We start from the raw sequence: 22,289 nt of genomic DNA, 5'->3' as shown, positions 1-22,289 counted from the left end.
TAATAATTATAAAAGCGGCTTGCTGACAGACCCCGGCGTTCCTGGATGCTTCATTAATGCCGCTTTCACAGGCGCACTCTGCTCAACAGAGAGAAGCTTCTCAAGCGCTCTCTTGTTCTTTCCTATGTGAGATTAGACTGGAATAGTGTTGATTCCACTTTGCTGCTTCACGCCGGCCCGACACAGAAATGAGATTGTAATGAGGTATGAAATTTAGAGTTAAAGTTTCAAGGGTTTAACAACTTATCTTTTTTCACTTCGTGACATGTCTATTTTAGTTTTGGATATTAAAAAAAGGGTGTAAAATCCCGCCGGGTATCGGTTCTGCTTTCGGCTAACATTAACATGTTGTAATAACATGTGCAATTGTTTGTTTTTTTTTCTTATTTATTTCTTACTAAGAGCCATTTCTGAATTGTTGCAGAGATTGATCTCCCCCCCAGTGGTTTAAGTAAGCATGAACAAAAACTTTATTTTGAAAGCACCTCAAAACTTTTGACTCAGCGGGGGAATAGATTATCACTTATAACTGTGTTGGAGATAAAGATGGGTGTACTCACACATTTTCTGGCCCCATCGCAACTTCAGAAGACACATAAAAATAGAAACTCCACATTATCTTCTCTGCAAAGCAAAAGGCACGGCCACCGGTGACTCCTGTGTATTGATTTAGCCCGTCCTCAGGCCAGACTACGGCAGGCTGTGTGTTGACACATCTGAAGGCTGTTCCCTCCAACCTCCTACGTACACTCTCTCTGTGAGAGGGCCCAGTGGCCTGCAGCCTGGGGAGAGGAGAGGAATATAAAAACACCAGGTCCATGGGGCGAACATCAATCAGCTCCTCTGGGGAAACTATGAGTCGGCTCCGCAATCAAACACACACAGAGCCAGAGAAAAGCTGAGAGACAGTTTGACTCAAAAGCTCCATTTTAAGACACACCTGGCCGGGTCGATGCCGGTGCCGGCTGTGCCTGCAGCTCAGGTTGAAAGCGGTTCAGCTCGGGTCTGCGACCGCGTCCAGGCGGGGTCAGGAGATATGGAGGGAGAGGGCGAAGGTGGCAGTTGCCAATCATTGTGAAATAGCATTTCAGACCGGCCACACACGCGAACCCCAGCTAAAACTTTATCTCCCTTGTCGTTCCCTGTGCCCCCCTCCCTCTCCTCTTCCTCCTTCTCAGGAGCAGTTCGAGTTTGCGCTGACAGCCGTGGCAGAGGAGGTGAACGCCATCCTGAAAGCGCTTCCTCAGTGAAGGCATCACACCTCCTCCTCTTCCTCTCCTCCTTCTTCTTCTTCTTCTAGCTCGCCAACCACCAGTTTCCTCAGCCCACTCAAGACTGACATCTCCCTTTTCCCTTCCTTCTCCTTCTCTCCATCTTCCACCTCATCCTCCTCTTCACCTCGATATAATCCTGTACTCTGAATGTCGTGCTGGGTAGCTCACCTGGATCCGTATTCACTCATTTCAAAGTGCGACGGTTGATCTGTTGTCGTTTTAGCAATTCAGGGAAATGGGGAGCCGCGTCGGATCACAAGCGAGAGCACAGATCAACGTTTCTGCTCTGAGATTTATGAATATGAACCCACATCTATAACTGATGTTGTTCATGAACATACTGTTGCAGTGCCACTGGAGAGATGTTTACGTGATGTTTAGTGACGGTTATTTGTTCCAAAAGAGTCATCTGTTGTTAAAAACTGATACAAATGCTTAGAGAACAAATCAAGGATGGGTTGCGGCTAACGATCACTGTCTCAACTAGTAGTTTTTAGTGTGTGCAATCCTTAAAAAAAGAGTAGTGAAACATGGTGACTACAGTTTCTCAAAGGTCGTGACAGTTTGTTAATTTGGTGTAATTTCTTCTTGAGTAAACGATCTGCAAACTGTTAATAATCATTTCTGAGAAGGTGGAATCAGGAATCGGTATGTTTGCTTCAAGAGTGCAGCAGAAAGAATGAAAAAAGAAAACTTGGCTGCTAAAATAAAATGTTTTTTACTGATCATCTAACTGATAAATCGACTAACGGTTGCAGCTGCCATCCTTTGAGACTAACAACAATGTAAATAAAGTTCTTGCCTGTAAAGATCAGGATGTACAGACAGTGTCTTTAAATGCAGTGATGTCCCGGCTCCGTGCGGCGTCTTGGAAGTCACTTCCCCACGTTTCTCCTCCTCCGTGACCTGAATCAGCTACTATATACTCAGCTTCACATGTCCGGATGGTGAAGTATGTGTGTTGTACTTTTGGGTGTCGGTCTTGTATTCAGCCACAGATTCTCGGAAAAAAACCCTCACAGATCATCATTAACATATCAACGATTTCACTCACCACATCCATTTCTAACTTCCGGTTTGGTACTGAAACATCTCTTTTATTTTTAAATGTGTACTGTAACAGCTATAAGATAGTTATCTACTCTATTTAGAACTGCTGTCATTCCCTATCAATAGTAATAATGTGATATATTCAAGAACTTATATTGGGATTTTTGCTGAAATAGTTTGTCCCTCTATCTCTGGTATATTGTGACATTTTGTGCAGATTATTCACTCCATGTATAGACAATGAATGACTTTATGAATCCTTCTATAGTCTATCTGAAATACACACTGAGAGCCTCAGTGAGATCTATATATTTTGTGTCAGAAGTAATATGCAGATTGATAATAAATCCGAACAGACTACACTGCTTCGCTGCCTCGTGTGTGATGTTATTTCTGACGCACTCACAGGAAGACACCGGGAGACCGGCCTTTCACAAAAAGGGATTTGATTGAATGGTGATTTTAGTGAAGTTACAGAAAGAAAAAGAGGTGTACCGCGTTCCCTGATGGTTTGAAGTCTGGAGAAAGACTCACAGGTCTGCACGGATGAAGTGTTTAGTTCACCAGCTCAGCCCGCTGAGCAAGAGCTGCCATGTGAGATTAAATCTGTCATGTATTTCACCTCCTGAGGTCATCTCAAAGTCCAGTCTACAGCCAGTTAAATCAGCATCACCTGAAGGATTTTATTGGTATCTAAAAGTAATTGTGCATTTTGTTGTTTTTATCTCTCTCTCATTTAAAAAAAAAGGTTACAACTCGTAAATCTTTCCTCTAACAGCTTTGTTAGAGTGGATTTGTCTATTTCTGTCACACAATTATCTGCACAAAAGTGCTTTTTAGAGTTTGTTGGGTTTTTGTTGTTTTTAATCATTTCGTGGCTTAAAGAATAGTTTATATTTGAACAAAAGCTGGTGTCTTTAAAGATGACAAAACTACAAAATGAAAAGGTCCAATTAACTTGTTTCAAAGGCTTTTCTTAGCACATCCAATAAGAAGCTGCCAAACAGATGACTTAGTTTAGTTCATGTACATTTAAATCAATTACTTGAGCTCATCTTTTTGTGTACTGGAAGCGCCAGTTACAGTACGAGTATAGTCCGGCCAGTCATCATGGTTTTTTCCCTCTTGGATACAAAGAATTGGTCTGGTTCCTGTAGATTCAACTCTCAGTTCCTGCAGACGGAACCAACAAATGCAGAAGAAACTCCCTCAGGATCCGATTGGAGAGATATACAACCAGTCTGAGAAATGAAGCGTGCAACGCTGCCAGAGCAACAATCAGACACTCATCAACTAAAGACATCCAAAATGGTGTGCAGAGGACTAGGTCAGCTCTACTGTAGAAGTCTGTTGACCCAAGGTGTTATTAGCACCTGTGCAGCCATATTAGTTGTTTTTGAGTCACTTTGATGCTCCTGTGTGAGTCATTGCCCCGTTGCGATTGGTTCAATACGTACAAACCCAGTTCACAAGAGAGGATTTTGTTCCTGTCTGGCCAGGTTATGGCAAATTGAGCTCCAAGTTTGGAAGTGTATTTACTAATCAGCCATCTATCTAATATAATCCATCAGTCTACCAATGCTTCAGAGGTCCAATGTCAGCATCTAAAATGTTATGGTCACCTTGTTCTGAAAATAACATCAGTCTGTTTTAGGGTTTTAACATCCTAAAGTCACAAAGACGAGGGGGTCTCTCATAAATCAGTAATGACTGATAGTCGCTGAGGTGTGATCAAGTCGTTGTTTTGCAAGTAAGAAGAAAGTTTCAAGTCTTTATTTCAAATCGAGGCCCAAGGTTTGAGCCACACAGTAATGTACTCTTAAATAATGTGAATCAATGCCTTAGAAACTATCTTAATATATGAAATATAAACAAATAAAGAATAGATTTGTGAATTTGAATGTACTTTCTCCAGCTTGACTGATCTGGAAAGTGGAGGGGGAATTATTTGTCATCTTACAGGAATCAATGTTATTTGATGGATGTTGAAATCAATGGATTTTATGAAGATTTTTGAGCAACGTTTAAGCCATGATGTAGTTTCAAGGTGAAAGGTTGTAACCAGTGAGCTTTGTTGAAGTTTGACGGTTTAAAGTGAAAAGTGATCAAATGTTTGATTCAGACTTCACACTTTGGCATCAGTAACCTTGTTTTTACAACAATCTGTATAAATTAAGGTGCAAAGAGAAAGTATCCCTTGCAAATATTTAATTTTTGTTATATGAAGCATCGCTTATTTGTTTATGACTAAGAAATTGATCCCAAATTATTATCACAGATTAACTATTTTATGACATGTGGGATATATCGTGAGTCTATATCCTAAAGCGTAACAACGCCTAGAACAACATAAAACACAAATGCTCTCACATGACATAATGAACATGAAAAGAACCACAAAGACAATAAAACATACCACACAGTCAAGGGCGAAACTTTAGTTTCAGAGGTGGGGGGGACACAAGTAGGAATGGTAAATTTGTGCGTGTAGCTGTAGCGTGGATGTGCAGTGTGGCTTTGTAAGACTATGTGTGTGTGAATGCCAACAATCAAACAATTTTAATATGGATTTACTTTTTTAGACACTTTTTAACTTTTTTTTCCTGATATATGTATTTATTATTATTTTCGTTTAGGGCTATACAATGATAAAAAATAGTCTTTAATCTTGTGACCTCTTTCTCGTTGGGCATCCTTTATTTTTGACACTCAACATTAACATGCCACACAACAAATCAGCTCTTACCTTAAGACAGTGTACAAGCTTTACAGGCTTACTTACAGGCCTCTGGAGAAACATAGTTCTAGGCCAGGCTTCATTTTTCATTTTCAAAAGCTTGGCCACAGAAAAAACATAGAATTCCATTGACTCCTTGTTTATAATGGATCCAAGTAAATTCACAGCACCACTTCTCTTGATTTTAAGGTTTTGTTGCTGAGATGCTGTTCTACAATCACTTTTGGGCTAACATGGTTGGGTTCCTGCCTGCACTTCTTCACTTGCACCTGTCTCCACATATTTCTCTTGTGAAATATGAAAAAAGATCATGTTCATTCCTTCCTTTCCTTATAAACAAACCAAAATCACCTAACCATTTACAACATATTAAGTTGAGTAATATTTGACTACTCATCTCTGCACAGCCTACCTGCAACACAGCAGTGCTGCTGCTTTTTTGTCCCGCTGCAAAACTGGATTTTAAACTGAGCTGCCGACTCCTCTTCATTTCTGCTGCTGCCGCGTCCTGGCTGTCTGTCGGTGAAGGCTGATTTATGGTTCTGCGTTAAATCGACGCAGAACTTACGCTGTAGGGTTACGTACTGTGCGGTGCGCGTCGCCGCGTAACCTACGTCGTATGCTCTGTGTTGGTGTAACGCAGAACCATAAATCATCCTTGAGCAGCTCTGAGGGGAGCGGGGAGGGGAGGAGAGTGTCTTGATGATTCGCAATTACAGGCTGAGCCCACCGTTAGTTTTTAAACTATAAAAAGTGGGGGGGATAAAAACACGATTTTGAAAAGTGGGGGGGACATGTCCCCCCTGTCCCCAGTGGAAATTGCGCCCATGCACACAGTCCATATGTATGTGCAGAGAAAGATCCTTTTCTGCTCTATCATACCTTTCCAGTGAGTCTCCGCAGCAGTTTTCACCCAGAATGCTTAAATATATAGATCACAGTATGGATATAATTGGCTGTCAATGAATAATGGACATAGAGCACTCCCAAAAGAGAATAAAATACACTGTAATTGGAGACTTTGCACCATAAAGACTCAATCACCACAATAAAAGGCGCAGGAAGGATATCTATAGAACATATACTTTCCTACCACTCAACAATATGTGCGTGGGATTCTTGTGCAAATGCATATTCATGTTGGTGCTGCCCGTTGACATGTCCCTCCCTCCCATGACAGTTCTAATAGCAGGGAATGAAGCTTCATGCACTTCCTGAGGCCTCATTTGCATATTTTTCACTGATGAGCTGCCACCACTAACCAGCAACACCAAACCAAAGCCCTATTAATATTCTCCTATTCAGGTTGTAAAGCACACAAACCTAATCAGCTTAGAAATTACTGTATGGAAACTATAATTACGCATGTTTAATTGCTTATCATCTGATGGGTACAAGTTTATTAGAAAATGTATTCATGGTAATTGCTTCCTGAGGTATCTGGTGTGCTACAATAGCATGTGATATCCTGTCAGCTCCCATTTGGGGGGATTAATGCGTTCTGGAAAAGTCACAAAATTAGATACTGTGTATTACCTCTTTGGATGCTTGGTTTAACTCAATGTGATTTTTAATTTAGGGGTTTCTAAATTACTGCTTAAGCCTGGATAAGTCTGTGGAGTGAGATGCGCCAAAATCGACATATCTGGCTGTTCTTAAGGAGCGCTGGCATATCACAGGGATATAAATAACTGGAAAGTAGCAAAATGACTGAGTAATCATGACGCCAGACGAAAATAGTCCCAAACCTTTCTGCCAAGGGACAAAATCTCTCCTACCACACGGGAAAGCTGTAGAATCAGCGAAACACAGGAGCGACAAAGTCGTGAAAAGGAAATACATTTTTTTTAAAAGGAGACATTTTTGTGAAAGCCAAACTGTTGGATCTCAATTGTAGATTCATGCAGGTTTATGAGGAAGTGCAAGTCCAGCAAGAGCTTCCATTTTGAATAACTCTTTCCTTCATTAGAAATGTTATTCCCAAGGAAGGGCTTCTTATATTTTTTTTATGGCAGGTTTTAATATATGTGTTCAGGATGAAAGTGCCTATTTGAGAAACAATAGATAGAGGTGGCAAGTGGAGGAAAAGGCAACAAGCTCAATAAAAGGGAGTCTCTTTTAATACTGAGGAACATACTTCAGAATCTTGCAATTAATTATTTTATTAATAGTTTCTCAACGTTTTCTTTGTCTTTCTCAGCTCTGCAAAATCTATGGCCTAAAGCGTTACTCTGCCCCAATTTTTCCTGGTGCAAAATGTACTGACAATATAGCAGTTCCCAAAATAAACCATTCTTACTTTATACATCTAAAAGCCACTGATTTTCAACAAACAAAGACTTCTCCATAGCTGCTACTATCAGAAAGACAACACTGATTATTCCTCCAACACCAAACACACCGTACCTGCTCATAAGAAAAGAGAAGGGCTCATCTGTGGAAACAGATACTTCACAAACAACAGAAATAGATGTCAGCGTGCTAGCTAGTACTAATCTATCCTTTAATTGACTCCTACGTGTCCGGGTTGTGGGTCTCTCAAGACTTCCCTCTCCCCAGAGGAATGCCGAGGCATTCCCAGGCCAGACAACAGACATAATCTCTCCAAAATGTCCTGGGTCTACTACGGGGGTCTTACCTAGGGTTACCACCTTTCAGAAATAGAAATAAGGGACGCCCCAATTTCAGCAGCGCTGGAGCCAAAAAAAAAAGCCCCAAAACTTCTAAACTGAATAAAAATGTGTTTATTTTATATGAAAAAACAAAATGCTTTGATTTAAAGTTTAAAATGCTTTAATAGCATTGAACTTGCATGACTGTACAGACAGACAACCATACTAGCAGCTGAAATATCCTCCACATCAGCCCAGATGTAATATAGCCTACAGGTGAAGAATTTGGTGTAAAAGTTAATTTATTTCAATAATTCAACTAGAATATGGTGTAAAAGTTAATTTATTTCAATAATTCAACTAGAATATGGTGTAAAAGTTAACTTATTTCAATAATTCAACTAGAATATGGTGTAAAAGTGAACTTATTTCAATAATTCAACTAGAATATGGTGTAAAGGTTAATTTATTTCAATAATTCAACTAGAATATGGTGAAAAAGTTAATGAAAATACGGTACAAATCGTTTCCCGTATTAGTTCAATACGGGACGCAACATTTTTTTCTCAAATAAAGGACAATTCCGTATTTTACGGGACGGGTGGCAACCCTAGTCTTACCAGTTGGACAAACCCAGTCCTTCCTGTGCACAGGTCGACTAAAATCACTGTTCTTACGATTAAACCATGATCCTCTTATGATATTGGGGAGACATTCAACATAGCTTTATTCTGATCTGATAAAATGTCCAGGGGGATGCCCAAACTCCTTCAACTGCCTCCTTTTGATGAGGAGCAGTGACTCCAACCACCCTACACAGGAAACTAAATTAAGCCACTTGTGTTCACAATCGTATACATTCAGTCACTACCACAGTTTGTGAACAAAGGTGAGAACAGAGGTCGACCGGTAAACTGAAAGTCTTGCCTTTTGGCTCATCTCTCTCTTGAAAACAACAGACCGGTACAGAGTCTGTCTCACTGCAGAGACCACACCGCTCCTCCTGTCAATCTCCCAACTCAATCTCCCCTCACCGATGAAAAAGACATCAAGATACTAAAACTCCTCCACTTAATGCAGCGCCATGCTCCCTACCTGGGGAGGGCATTCAACCCCTGTCTGACGGATTACCATGGTCTCAGATTTGGAGGTGCTGATTCTCATCCCTGCCATTTCACACTCAGATGCCATCTGCTCTAGAGAAAGCTGAAAGTCACAGCTCTCTGAAGCCAGCAGGTCCACGTCATCAGCAAAAAGCAGAGATTGAATCATTTGGACAACCAGACCAATTCTGCCCCTTGGCTGTGCCTGCAAATTCTGTCCATAAAAGTTATGAACAGATTTGGTGATGAAAGCCAGCCAACTCCCTCTGGGAACGAATCCGACTTACTTCCGACAATGCAGACCAGACCGTCATTCTGTTTGGGTCGGGACTGAATGCCCATAGCGATGGACCCATTACCCCATATCTCAGGGCACCGTTTACAACCGCTGACACCTCAGTCCACTTAGCCTACTGGTACCCTTCAGCATCTCCTTCACCTGTGGTGTCCCACGCCGGGTTTGGTGATTACCACGGCAGGTACTGATGACCTTGAGGCCTCGGCTTTAGTCAGCCGTCTCAACAATGGAGGCACAGATCATGACCTGTTCCATGATTAAAGTTTGTTCGAAGGTGGGAGTTCAACATCGTTCTGACAAGTTCTTCTACCAGACATTCCCAGCAAAGCCTCACCATATATGTTTGGCATCTTTTCCCAACATCGGATCCAAGTCACCTACTGGATCACTTGACAGCTTAGCTCCTCTCTGTACCCAAGAGTCCAAAACATAGGGCTGCAATCAAAATTCCTTCTCACTGATTTTTAACCAATTTCAACTTTTGAAATCAGTGTTTTTCTTAAAAAAAACAAGTAATTTTGTCACCTTAACTTAACCAGACATCAGGATAAAGCTGAAAGCAGAAGTTTTAATTGAAATAATATAAATATTCCTGACATGACACATGTGGTGAGATGGGGTGCTCTCGCTACATAGAGTGCCTTTAAGTCTGCCTCAAGTTTTTTGCCTCAATTTACTTTTAAAAATAACATTATTAAGTTGATTTTTTGTGAAATCAGGTGACAGAGGCCACAATGATGCTTGAAGAAAGAATCTGTGGGGAAATGTATCTCTCAGCCACTTGATCTGATCTTCCAGAACTACAGAGAATAATCAGATCAAATTTGCTGGAAACTGCTGCAGCAGATGTTTCATCGGGCCCCAACTGAGACTTGTCGTGAGATACTGATATTGGTATTTGCTCCAGCAGACTCATGTGTGAAATATGTCGTTTAGAGACTGTGTACAAGTAAACTAAAAATCATTGTTCTTGGTATTAAAGCATGCTCCCTCGTGATAGTGGGTAGAATTTCAACATAGCTCTACTCTGATCTACTACGAGAAAGATGCAGTTGATTCATTTTACAAGCAACATTTCATTTTTGGCTTGAAAGCACTTTTTTATAGAAAAAAAACTGCAGATAATTCATCTTTTGAATGACAACAAAAAACATGCTGACAAAGATGTCATTTCCCTGTGGAGGGGAGTTGGGAAATCCCAGAGTGTTTGCTCGATGGGATATTTTCCAAGGTTTCCCAAAGAGCAAGCCTTGTTTTTCCTTTGCTGGCGTTTGTTGGGAGTGAATGGAGAGCAGATTGCAGATGCTGCGCTTCTCATGTCTGTCCAAGGCCTTGATACCTTTGATCTTCTTAAGAAACAAACAAGCTTTTAAACTTGGCACTCCCGGCTAGTGTCTCTCCTCTTCTTCCCTCTCTGGTCGTCAAAACGCTGATCCTGAGAAAATTGATCTAGCATGAATAGCTCCTCGTGCTTATCACTGTCATGTAGCTTAAAGTGCCGATTCCTACCATGCTCCCACAAGAACTTTGATGCAAATTTTTTAATTTGAATCTTAAACACTAGATCAAATAGGCTGTTTGGCTGTGTTGCAGTAAACACAAACAAGGCATGGCCGACATGAAAAAAAGCGTAGTTCTGCCACATCTCAGCACCACATGGTAGTGTGTAGCTTCAGGGAAAAAAATTTGCAAAAGCTTGTTTTTCTTTTTTCCTGTCTTTGATGCTGAGCCAAAAGAAATACTTCACACATCTATTCAAAAAAGAAAAGAAAAGAAAAGAAAAATGCTGAGCCCACATCAATGTGTTTCCATCTTTTATATTTATGTCAGGTAGAATTTGTGATTTTATTTAGTTTTTGTCATCATAAGAAATGACATAACAAACTATAATACCCTAATAATTAACTTAAATTAATAACTAACGTTATGCCAGTAGAGTGTGAGAGCATAAGAAAAGATTGCCAGTAAGTAAATCATAAATGATTACATGAATATGAAAACTGAATGGGCCACCTGGGCAAAGGTGCTTTCAGAAAGCAGCGGGCAGCCCTCAATCCAGTCCTAAAAATATACATATAGCATAGATAGAGATACAAAAACCAGAAGGAGAGTCGGAGGAGATATCAGATGAACATGAATTAACCAGCTGCTGAAAAACAGATGGGAAGTGACCAAAAGGAGACACAACAATAACCATAAAGAGATGCCAAATGACCACAAAGAGACTCGTAATTAACAAAATGAACAGCATGAGACAGAAAATTACAAGTAGAGCCCTCAAATCAGCTATCAATAGGCAAACAAATTACACTAAAGAGACACTGAATTATTGTGAAAGGATGCAAAATTACCCAAATGAGTTACTAAACTACTAAAATCAAATGCAAACTACTATAAAAAGTGCTAAAAATGATCTCTCTCTCTTTACTGAACTCTCGTTTAGGTGCTTCAAGACTATAAAGATACTCGAAATGCACACAAAGTCTCAAAAGACTGCAAATACATTTAAAATCTTAAACAAGACAAAATTACACTATTGTCACGGAATAGATTAAATGCAAAAACATTCAAATTGCCAAAAATGAGAAAAAAAAAAGGTTGAGCCACACAACAACTGAAACTACCATGCAAAATTACCTTTAAGAAATATAAAACGACCAAGATGAGACAAGACATTGATAAAACTGGGGAAAGGATAACCTTGAGTGGATACAAAATGACCAGAGTTCACATCAGACCTGTCCTTGATCATTTCTGTGAACTCTGAAGCAATATGATGTCGAATAAAGAAATTAACAAAGAGTGGCATAAACTTTGAAGGAAAGTTTTAATGGCTCATGAAGTCATGCTTCAACTCGTGATGTCACAGTGATTTGCTTCAAATTTGATCTCTTGCACTTCCAGTTGCAGATTTTCCACATGACTGAAATCTTTGCGGGATATTAATCACGTAATGATAGAAACTGTTTTAAAGTGTAACTAATCCTTTATGAAGAGCCAGCGCGGCCCTGTCCAGGTGAAGCACAGTCACACTGATGCTTCATGGGATCAACGGCTCAACTACAAAATTTAAAGAGACTTGGAGAAAGGCTCTGAGTTAAAGGGGAAGAGCTGCAGTCAACATCTGTCTGAGCAGAAAAGCCAAAGATGATCAGTGACAAAATCTTTTCTCATTACCCTTCTTGCTTCCTTCTCCGCGGTTATTAATGGGCACAGAACAGCCCCAGTGACATTTTACACAATTTCATCCCTGTCCCATCATGCATCTTGGGGATACTCTGGCATTTGGCTGCAGTGTTTTTAATCAGCGTCTGCGACGCTGACCAGCACGACTTCAATCCCGCACAATGTCACTCATCATAAGTGAGTTTATCAACACACATCTAATCGCTGCACTCCGCAGGGACCTTAACCATTTGCATACTAAGATTGCTTTCTTTTGCTCGGCTGAGAACGCGCCTTCTTTGCATAATTATTAATGATAAAGAGACGGTGAACAAACGTGTCAGAAGATATTAGCATCGAGTATACAACTAGATGCTAAAGGATCTGTTCGGTGACATACCGGGAGAAAAGATGAGGGCAGGGGGGAGCAAAATGGGAGAGCAGGACTGTCAAGGGAAGTACTTTGCATGAAAGAAAGGGGTTAATTAAAGGGCCAAGGATGGAAAATATGGACAAGTGGCACATCATTTGAAAAGGAAGCCCAACTGAGATTAAAAGTTTGTTCTAGACACACAAAAGAAATCTTTCCTGCAAATATTAGGAAAGGTGAGAGATGCTCAAAAGACGTTATCTTAGGTTGAAAACAGCAAGATGCAGTAAAAGGAGCTGACTGTGATATGTAACATACAATTACATCAAAGACAGTGTCGCTCCAGCAGAAGGAGAACCCACAGCGGTGAACAGCATAATATGTTTACATACAGCAGAGTCACTGTAGCTGCTCGTTTCAGTATCTCTGCTGCGTAGCATTAAAGCAGCAGGCCCATATTGTCTGTCATCTGTTGTCAGTAATTACCACTTTTTACACTGTCTTACCCTCGGTGGGTAATGTTCACCGTCTATATGAGAAGTGTTTCATCTGAACGGTTTAACTGTTTGCCACTTTATATGAAACAGCTGCACTCTTTTTACAGGACAGGAATAAATAAGTCATGCACACTGTGGTTCAGTTGGGGGTTAAAGCCCCCTCCCCGTGTTTCCTGCTAAACACAGGCCTGCGTACCCTCTGCACACCATAACAGCACGATATTAAAAATGCCCACAGCGATTGTTAAGTCATGCCGGTGCATTTGCGGCACAATGGATGACCTTTTAGTAAAATCTTAATGAGGCTTTTTCACGAGTTTCTAAAGCTAAACATACTGTAGCGCGTAGAATGACATCTGTGTGAAAAATGTAAGCAGCTGAACGTGAAACCGTCGTGGCACAGTATTGGTTTTCAGCATCATTTTTCTTTATTTTCTGAAAGAAAATGAGCTGCATTCTGTGCATTGTTAGAATATCAGCCTTTTGCACCTGTCTTTCTTTTCAGGAGGTGTGAGACTTTCCAAACTTGCTAAGTCACAGCATTGAGAATAATCTCAGGGGTCACTGCTGGTCTCCCTTCCGGCCCTCCTTCAACAAACAACTGATAATAACCTCTGACCTCTCTGTTTTGCATGAGAATTGATATCATTATTCCAAAACCCCCCTCTCTTCTCTCTGTGGCAACCTCAGGACCATTTGAAAGGTCAGCCTTCACAATCTAAACTTGATCTCTTTTTTTTTTTTTTTTTTTAGCTTTTTAATGAACCCACCCAGAGGTGGGGGCTGGGTGGGTGCTCATTTGGGAGGAGGAGGGTGGAGTCGGGGGAGACGGGCTCTGGGCTCATCTGCATCACAGATTAGGGTTCTTAGAGAAAAATCAACCATCCATGATTCATTACATGTTTCCTGCTGAGGTTTCTGAGATGGCAACCGTCCTAGCAACAGGATCCTAGCAACAGCAACAACTCTCCGCTGCCGTGGCAGCCTATCAGGAACTCTGATGCCTGATCAAAATTTAGCCAATGAAGACGAGGCAGCATGTGGAGAGCCTGATGATGCGTTTCCTCGAGCAGCTGGTCAGACGGTGGTGTGTTTAGGGCTGTGAACTCTGCGCAAGCCTACATCCATTTATACTTCATGTGTGCAAATTTACATTCATTTCTGCATTTTCCATTAAGCCTGATGGCGTTTTTGAGGTAATTTGTGACGGTGTCTCATATATCCACATTTATATGAAAATGTTGCCAGATGTGTGTTTTTGATGTCACACAGACACAAGGAGAGCACGAGGACTGCGTGCATGTGTCCTGGAGGCCTTCTGTAGCAGGGATAACCACAAAGGTGGCTTTGAGTACTTTAGCAGGAGTTATTATGCGAGCAGTGCTGAAACTGTACACGATGCATATGAGATCATACTGATGTAACACTCGATGATGAGTGTGACCTGAGGAGTTGGTTTGATCCCATAACCATGTGACCTCTGATTAAGGTTGGTGGAAAATTGTGGCTTTGGTTACATGCTTGTACATTAAATACTGTCTCAAGATTGAAGAGCTCTCTAAGGGGTTTGATAGTAAAAAAAAGAAGAAAAACATGCTCCTGTTAGATATTAAAAAATAAATAAAAATGAGCTCATACAGCTTTTTCTGCACCTTTAATCGAGAAAATACGGAAAACCGACAATCCCACAAAATATGCCATCGCTGAACTGCCTGAAACATCTTGTCTTTCATCAAGACTCTTCAGGCTTTAATTAAAGCCAATTAAAGGTTGAGCTTATAAATGAATGCGCACACATATTAGTTTTTTTACTTGTCAGTTTGTAATAAATCTGTCAAAGGAATTCAAGTTTTTACGTGTATACAAAATAATTTAAATTTGTTAAAAGAAAAAATACAGTCAAAATACTCAAAGACACCTAGAGAATACCGCTTCTGTGATCACACAGAGTAGAAGACGACATGTGAAACTCAAATTTCCCACGCTCAGTTCCCAGACTCCATATGACTCTGAAATTACATAATTGAGTGGAAAGTGACAGTCATTAATCAAACTTTTGTCTTCAACTTTGCTTCATGTCCTTAGAGTGAAGCAGACGTTCAATCAGTAACACGTGGGCAACTTTGTACGAGTAATTATGTAAGGATCGAGCACCTGAATGCTTTATAGATACTCGTGTAAATAAATAATCACCTTTTAGTTTCCACAATATCAAAAAGTATAACTTCCCTGACTTTCAGAAGTCGACAATCTTCAAAATCTACTTCACTTGTCTTTTCGATACTAAGACAGGGTAAAATTCCCATTTGCCATTACAGAGTCAGACACAGCGGGAGAACTTTGTGCACTGCGTTGTATTTTTCAGCAAATGATCACAAAAGCAAGGTTAAACTTCACAAATTGTTTTTAAAACACAAACTTGAAATACAAACTTTAGAACTATTATGAATATTGATTTACAAGCTCAAACACATACTGAATCTAACTTGAGCCCATAAAGGCCTGTGTTGGATGGATGTATTCAAAGTAAATGTACAGGGACTCTGAAGACAGTTCCAGCACTTAATCAAGAGTGGAGGGACAGAAGCACTCGTCTCCAGCAGTCGTGACGTCTGCTAATTAGTAGTTTGAGTCTGAGTGGTTTTAGCCGTGTTTGAGGATCTGGGGGAAATTAAACAAAGATACAGTTCTGTTTTTAAACCTGAATCTGCCATTAACAAAGCACAGTTGCCAGTGTGGAGGCTACTCAGCACCCTCTATTCTAGCAACCCCCTCAGAATAAGATTATAAATCTCTAATCAGTTTTTAAAGGGTTAAGATGTGGTCTTGGGAACTGACTGGGTGTCACATCTTTTCTGCAGCAACTTCGACCAAATCAAACAGCCAAAACCTAATAAATCTGAGGTGTAGCTTTTCAAACAACTCACAAATCCCTCTGTCTCGGATAAAACTGACCAATTTGGAGTCAGGCTGCTCTCTGGGGTGTTTGAACTAAAGCAGGGGCATTAGTCAGTGGCTTAGACCTTTGCTCTTATGTGAGAAAGCATTCGTGTACATCTGAACTGCAAAAACATGCAGACATATACATTGGAATTACAAAATACAACCTTATGTTTCTATCATTACCTGTATGATGTTACTAGCCTCAGAAATGTGTGTGAACATCAGAATGGTGTAACAGTAGTTAGTATTGGTTTATAGCTTGCATGTCTGGGTTTATATCCCTATGTGCCATTTAGCAGCACATTTGTTTTTAACATCATCAAAAAAGACTGTTTACTTTTTTGCAAATGAGTACTTTAACAGCTTGTATGCAACGTAATGATAATCAATTAGATTTACAGATGAGTCCTCTCAAATGCAAATAACCCAAATGTTTTTTTCATCTGCTTCACTATAATCATATATCATTATTTAAAGAGCACTTTGGCCACCATCTGATGTTAGATGGGACTTGATCTTTACTTCAAAGGAACAAGCTCCATTGGTCCAAATGGTCTGATAATATTCTCTGTGATGATGTCTGATGTCTTCCTCTGCACTCCTCCACTTTGGACTAATCTTGCTCTTTCTACAGAGAAGGGGTTCCTCTCCCTTTCCAAAATGTGAGAATGAAGAAAGACAGATAATAGCCAAAAACAGGTTTTTTTGGCTTAGTACAGGTAACAGGGCTGCACACACCTCACGATGGAAGCAACAAAACTTCGTTACTTTTTTGTTCCCTTCTGAGGATATTTGGAATTTTCTAACCTGGGATACTGAATGCAAATAACTCTCGAAGCTGAGGTTTGAATGTACAAATTGTGGATAAAAGTCTGTTTATGTGCATTTGTGAAACATTCTGGGCGCATAAACCATATTTAAACACACCAATAACTATTAGAGCATCCTGATCTACAGTTTGGTACATAAATGTTTATTCCAGAGTACAACTAGAAGTGATTTACAATATATTGTTCCTTCGACTCACCTCATGTATGTTTTCCTGCCGGCATGTACTGATTGCACACAGCAGGAGGGGTGTTTTGTCATTAAAATGATCCCTGTAGATAGTTGCCTACATGTTTCTGCATCCGGGCTCCAATCAGTACACTGTTGTTCCTTGCAGACTGTGTTCTCTAAAACACATCCCAATTATTTCAGGACAAAATAGTCTCTAATATTTAAGAAAAGCTACTTTCTCTCAGCTCTTTGCGGTAAAAGCAACAGCAACAGCCACTGAGTACCAGGGAAGATTTAGATTGCGTTTACTTTGGAATGGCTCATCTCGCCTCGTCATTTGTGCGATTTCACTGCAAGCTGCTGGAGTTTTCATGATGTGGGAGCATTTCTGGAAATGTCTTAAACGAGAATTGATAGAAGGTCCCATCTGAAAAACTGCAACAATTTTTTGAAACCTTGTACCAACATTCATGGACTCCGGACCGACTCCATCCTCAGGTACTGCACCTTCAGCACCTCCTGCAGGTCAGCATTTACTGTAAGAGCCGTGTCAAAATATTGAAAACGCTGTCATACAATTCACAATCACCCGGGATGTATTATGATCACTTTTTCTTTAGTAACGCAAAGCAAATTATTTTTTTTGCAGTTTCAAGTAAAATATCTTAACAAGTATAAATTTTAAATTCACTGCAGATATTAACAGCTTCGAAGAACATCAGTGATGTCAAAATGTCAGCATTCTAACTTTCTAGAAATGCTTTTAAATCAGTCATTTGTGTAGAGGACTGGCAGTTTCATCGTTGAGATTGTTCAATACTACTGAGGATTTCCTCTTGGGCACCAGATCAGTCTATCTGGAAGCTGCTAAGTCATCTGTAGCTTCGGATGACTGTAAGAAAAGATCCCAGTTAGTCTTTGTAACATGTTTTTAAATTCAACATTTATTTTACAAGAAAAATAGTCCCATTAAGTTGAAAATAAACTCTGGTGCTCCGTCTTCCTCCTGCAGTCCAAAAACCATCACTAACTCGAGCTTCCACAGTGTCCTTGTTAGGACCTGCGCTCGGCCAGGACTGCGGGTCACAACATAAACAAAGATGCTCAGATGTGAAATTGAAGATGAGGTGTTTTACAAAATAGTATAGAATAACAAAACCAAGGTAATCAAAACTGGGCAGTGTCGTCAAATGAACAAGTCAACACACAGAGACCCTAGAAACATTCACAAGGCTCAGCTAAGCTGTCAGAGCTCAAAGGTTCTGCCAATAGCAGGTGCAGATGAAGGTCCGGGACAGCTCCCAATCAACTGGGCAGGAGGAAGCAGCAAAGGTGGACGGAGCCAATCCTAGAGCAGCGCTGAAACATCTGCTTTACAGGCTGCCAGGGGCGGATGTAGGGGGGTCATGGGGCCCGAGGTCCCGCCTGTAATCTGATAGGCCCCTGAAGTGCCCCTGTTCTGTTAATCAACGGGCAAGCTGAGAATTTGATGATCACTGCAGCAGTTCCACCCCCAAACTGTTGGTGGCACCTGTTGCGTCAATACAACTGAATAGTAGAAGAAACAGCTCAGTGCACTCTAGGTGGGACAAACAGATTATGCTAGACGTTATTGGACAGTTTGATTTGGAGGGAGGGTTCACTTCCTTGAAAAATATTTGTGGCGGGCTGAACGTAACGTAAGGATTGCGTTTTCATTCTGCTTCCAAAGAAAGAGGATGATGTTAAATTAAAAGGAGCCCCTTTCACATAGAGGGCGCAAAGCGCAGACCAGCGCCGGCTTTCCCATTCTTTGTGTATGTGCTACCGCGGCGCAAGAGCGGACAGCCTGTTGGGGAGAGTTGGTCCAAGCCTCAGCAGGATGACTCCACCACCTTCTCTCCTATTGGACGCGCCGAGATGTTGTCACAGCGTAAACTCAGGAGCGGCGCAACGTCGCGGCAGGCACCCTCTCACGCACCGCCGAGCGGCCCGCTTTTGCGTCCCGGTAGCACATACACAATGAATGGGAAAGCCGGCGGTGGTTGCCGCTTCGCGCCATCTATGTGAAAGGGGCTTAATACATTTGGCCCCATAATGGCCCCTGTTTCAGAAAAATCCTAGAACCGCCAGTGCAGGCTGCACACCAGCAAGGAAACAATCGGTCAGCCAATCCTTGGATGGAATTGAAGGGGGTCTCTTTGCATAAAGGTAAGTGAACATGACTGGGGCCCAGGGCCGTAGCGGTCCATAGGAAGGAGCGCGGTTGTCTATACGTGGCCTTGTGATGGACCGGTGACCTATCCAGGGTGGACCCCTGCCTTTTGTCTGAAGACAGCTGGAATAGGCTGGAGTATACCCCTGTGACCCTAAATAAGAACAAGCGAGAAGAGATGGATGGACATGCGGATGACAATCAGAATACATATTCATACAAATTTACATGAAGCTCACATCACAGAGTCCAGACACCAGTCTCCATAATGACACTGATCTCCTGCCATCTCGTCTGACAGCACATGGTAACACAGTAGCATTGTAGTAGTGGCATTGTTTTGTTTTGTTTATTAAAGGATTTTTACTGTTATTTGTTATGTTATTTTTTGCAAGAGGTAACCCCGTAACACTGTCCACACTCGAGAACGGTCTGCACCAGAGCAATATTGTGGGGTTTATTTTGTGTATTTCTCTACACCGGTCAATCTTCTTGAGCGGCATTAAGCCCAAGATGAAATTGTAAAATGGTGTCAGGTGGAAACATGTTTCGGTGAAAAGAGGTGAGGAAATACACAAGATCATTCACCTAACTGTTGTGAATGTCTTTCTTATCATTCTCAAAACCCCCGGGTCTGCAACCGACATGCATTTTCCATAGCAACGGAGGACAACAACCAAGTAAACGTGAGACTTCATAATGACAGTCTTCAAACTCAGTGAGTCATGTCACTTACCCTGTATTCCTCTTTACTGTTCAGTTAAGACCAAGTAAAACAAAAACACCCTGTCTGGAAACTCAAAACTCAAAAGTACAATTCTCCCTCCGTTCGCAAGACAAGCAGTAATAATACTGCTAAAGCAATAATAAGCACCAACAAGCTTAAGGAATCAATCACTGAAAGAATTTGGAGAAGCATTATATATCTGCTGGATAAATGTCAAGAACAAGCACCATATCAAAAAACAAAAACTGCTCAAACACACAAGATTTATGTTTGATGTTACACAATAGTCTCAAAGTGTAATATTGTAGGCGGAGGTGTGAATCTCCATCTTACTGAAAGGACACTTGTTAGGATGCTTCCTCTCTCCTAGTCTTCGGAGCGCGCCCCCAGAAAGGAATCTCTCTAATTTAACGGGACCCAAATCCCTGTCTGACAGCCACTCCAAAATTAAGCACACACAGGTAGCCTTTTTTTGTTTCTACAGTTTCTCAGTACAATGAGGTAGTCAATATATTGTCTTGTTTTAAGTATCGAGCATCTTTGACCTTACCATTTTTTAATTATTCGCTGAAAGCTTCAAATACTTGAGGGGCAACAAAAGCTCTGCAACAAATCTCTGCGCTGAGCCTGCTGCTCAAAGCTTGTTTAATATACAAGGGATTTACAAGCAATTTCTGCAACAAACCAATTAGATACACCTGGTAGTGAAAAAAATATTTCAGGGCTTACATTGTTTCATGTTGACTTAATCCAATCAGGAGCACTTACAATCTAAACCCAATTAGATGTATTCATTCTAACAGCACTGGGCATTTGCTGCACACATGAAGTCCCATGTAAATGATTGCAATACCTTTCTATCATGATAACAATAAAGACTCACTGATCTGCCTAGACAAAGAGCTCCTCTGTGGTTTTTGCATGACGTGAATAAAACATGGATGATGCGGTTTATGACGCCACAGAAATTGGTGCAACCGTTCTTATTTGAAACATTTTTGTTGTTTGTGCATGCGTCTCTGTGTGTTACACATTCTTGGCCCCTTTTTTGACTGGTGCTCATTGAGCATTGTTGATTATGTAACGCTGTTTACGCATAATGTTATATCTGAATATCATTTTTGTGCAAGAAATATATGCTGCAGTTCTAAATAGGCGGAAAACATCATTTTCTTCTTTTTTGTTTGTGTGTGTGGTCATATTTTGACAACAGAATGCAAAAAGGTGCAAAATTAAGGATATTCATTTAAAAATGCAACATACAGTAAGATAACAAGGATTTGGTGTCAAGTTGGCATTCAAGATTTGAATGATCAGGTAGCACATTTTTGCTCCTTGCTCAGAAATAGTTGTCCTCGCAGAAGCTTTTTTTTTTGTTTTTTTTTCCTGGATAGCAAAGGATGGTTGGCCCAAACATGGCCCATATCTGCAGTGTTCTTTGGTCCACATTTGGCTTTGACTGATGGCATTGATTCAATGTGCGTGCTGCTGTCTGAACTTGGCTTCTCATCAGCCGGACAAGGCCCAGTTCTTCCTTTTTTGCTGTGGGCCTCTGGGCCACGCCTGATCCACACAACACTTGCTGTATCCCATGTCAAAGACAGTTTGTGCATTATGTGCCACATCGGACTCTTTCATCCCATTCCCAAACTCTAGTTTGGCCCGGCTCATGAACTTTGAGACATGCCTGGCTCACCTTGCACTTGCCACTACCCCAAATTAGGCCCAAATGTGTCTGCTATGTGAGTGTGAGGAGCATGAAAAACCTCGCACTGCACACATTTAGATTACAGTGATATGCAGGTACATGTCTGATTTCACACGCCGGCACACCATTGCACCACCTTTAGCTGGATTAATGCAGCATATCCAAGATGGAATTAAAATTGATTTATTTCCTCACATGTACTTCAATAAAGCTGCCAAAAATGTGCTTCTCGCCTGTGTGGCACAAAGCTTGAAGCTGCGGCACCGCTCTGCCTCCGCTCTTTCAGACGTGGCAGTCCTCAGAGTGAAAGTTCGTAGGAGGTTTTTTGAGAGTTTTTGTGATGTCTTCAGAAGGAAGGAGGGCTGTAGAATTTAAGGCAATAGAGAGAGATGGGCCACTGCCTCAACACTGTTTAATTAAACCCTCAGAGACCACAGACTGCATGGGAATAAGGACCAAATGAGTTGCCTGGTCATGTGCATGTCTTCTGCCGCATGAATAATACAAGACACTGCAGGCTCATTCAAAATAATCTGAGGATACTGCTCTTTCTAAAATTCTGTCTACGAGACAGGAAAATCCAGGCTGCTCTTCCCCCACATCCAGTCAGGT

At 41.0% G+C, this 22,289-nt stretch overlaps 1 protein-coding gene across 1 annotated transcript in view; it reads left to right on the top strand.

Moving 5' to 3' along the window:
• Nucleotides 1-2,680, top strand: part of ptprn2 (protein tyrosine phosphatase receptor type N2) — a 150,367-nt gene extending 147,687 nt beyond the window's left edge. The window contains exon 22 of the mRNA XM_061713609.1: nucleotides 1,179-2,680. Coding sequence (XP_061569593.1) covers nucleotides 1,179-1,250 — 72 coding nt within the window. The 3' untranslated portion in view covers nucleotides 1,251-2,680. The remainder of the gene's footprint in view (nucleotides 1-1,178) is intronic.
• Nucleotides 2,681-22,289: the final 19,609 nt, after the last annotated feature.

This window comes from Cololabis saira, chromosome 22 (genome assembly GCF_033807715.1).
Source record: "Cololabis saira isolate AMF1-May2022 chromosome 22, fColSai1.1, whole genome shotgun sequence".
NCBI classification, from domain to species: Eukaryota; Metazoa; Chordata; class Actinopteri; order Beloniformes; family Belonidae; genus Cololabis; species Cololabis saira.
This window is presented reverse-complemented; position numbering and strand designations above follow the sequence as displayed.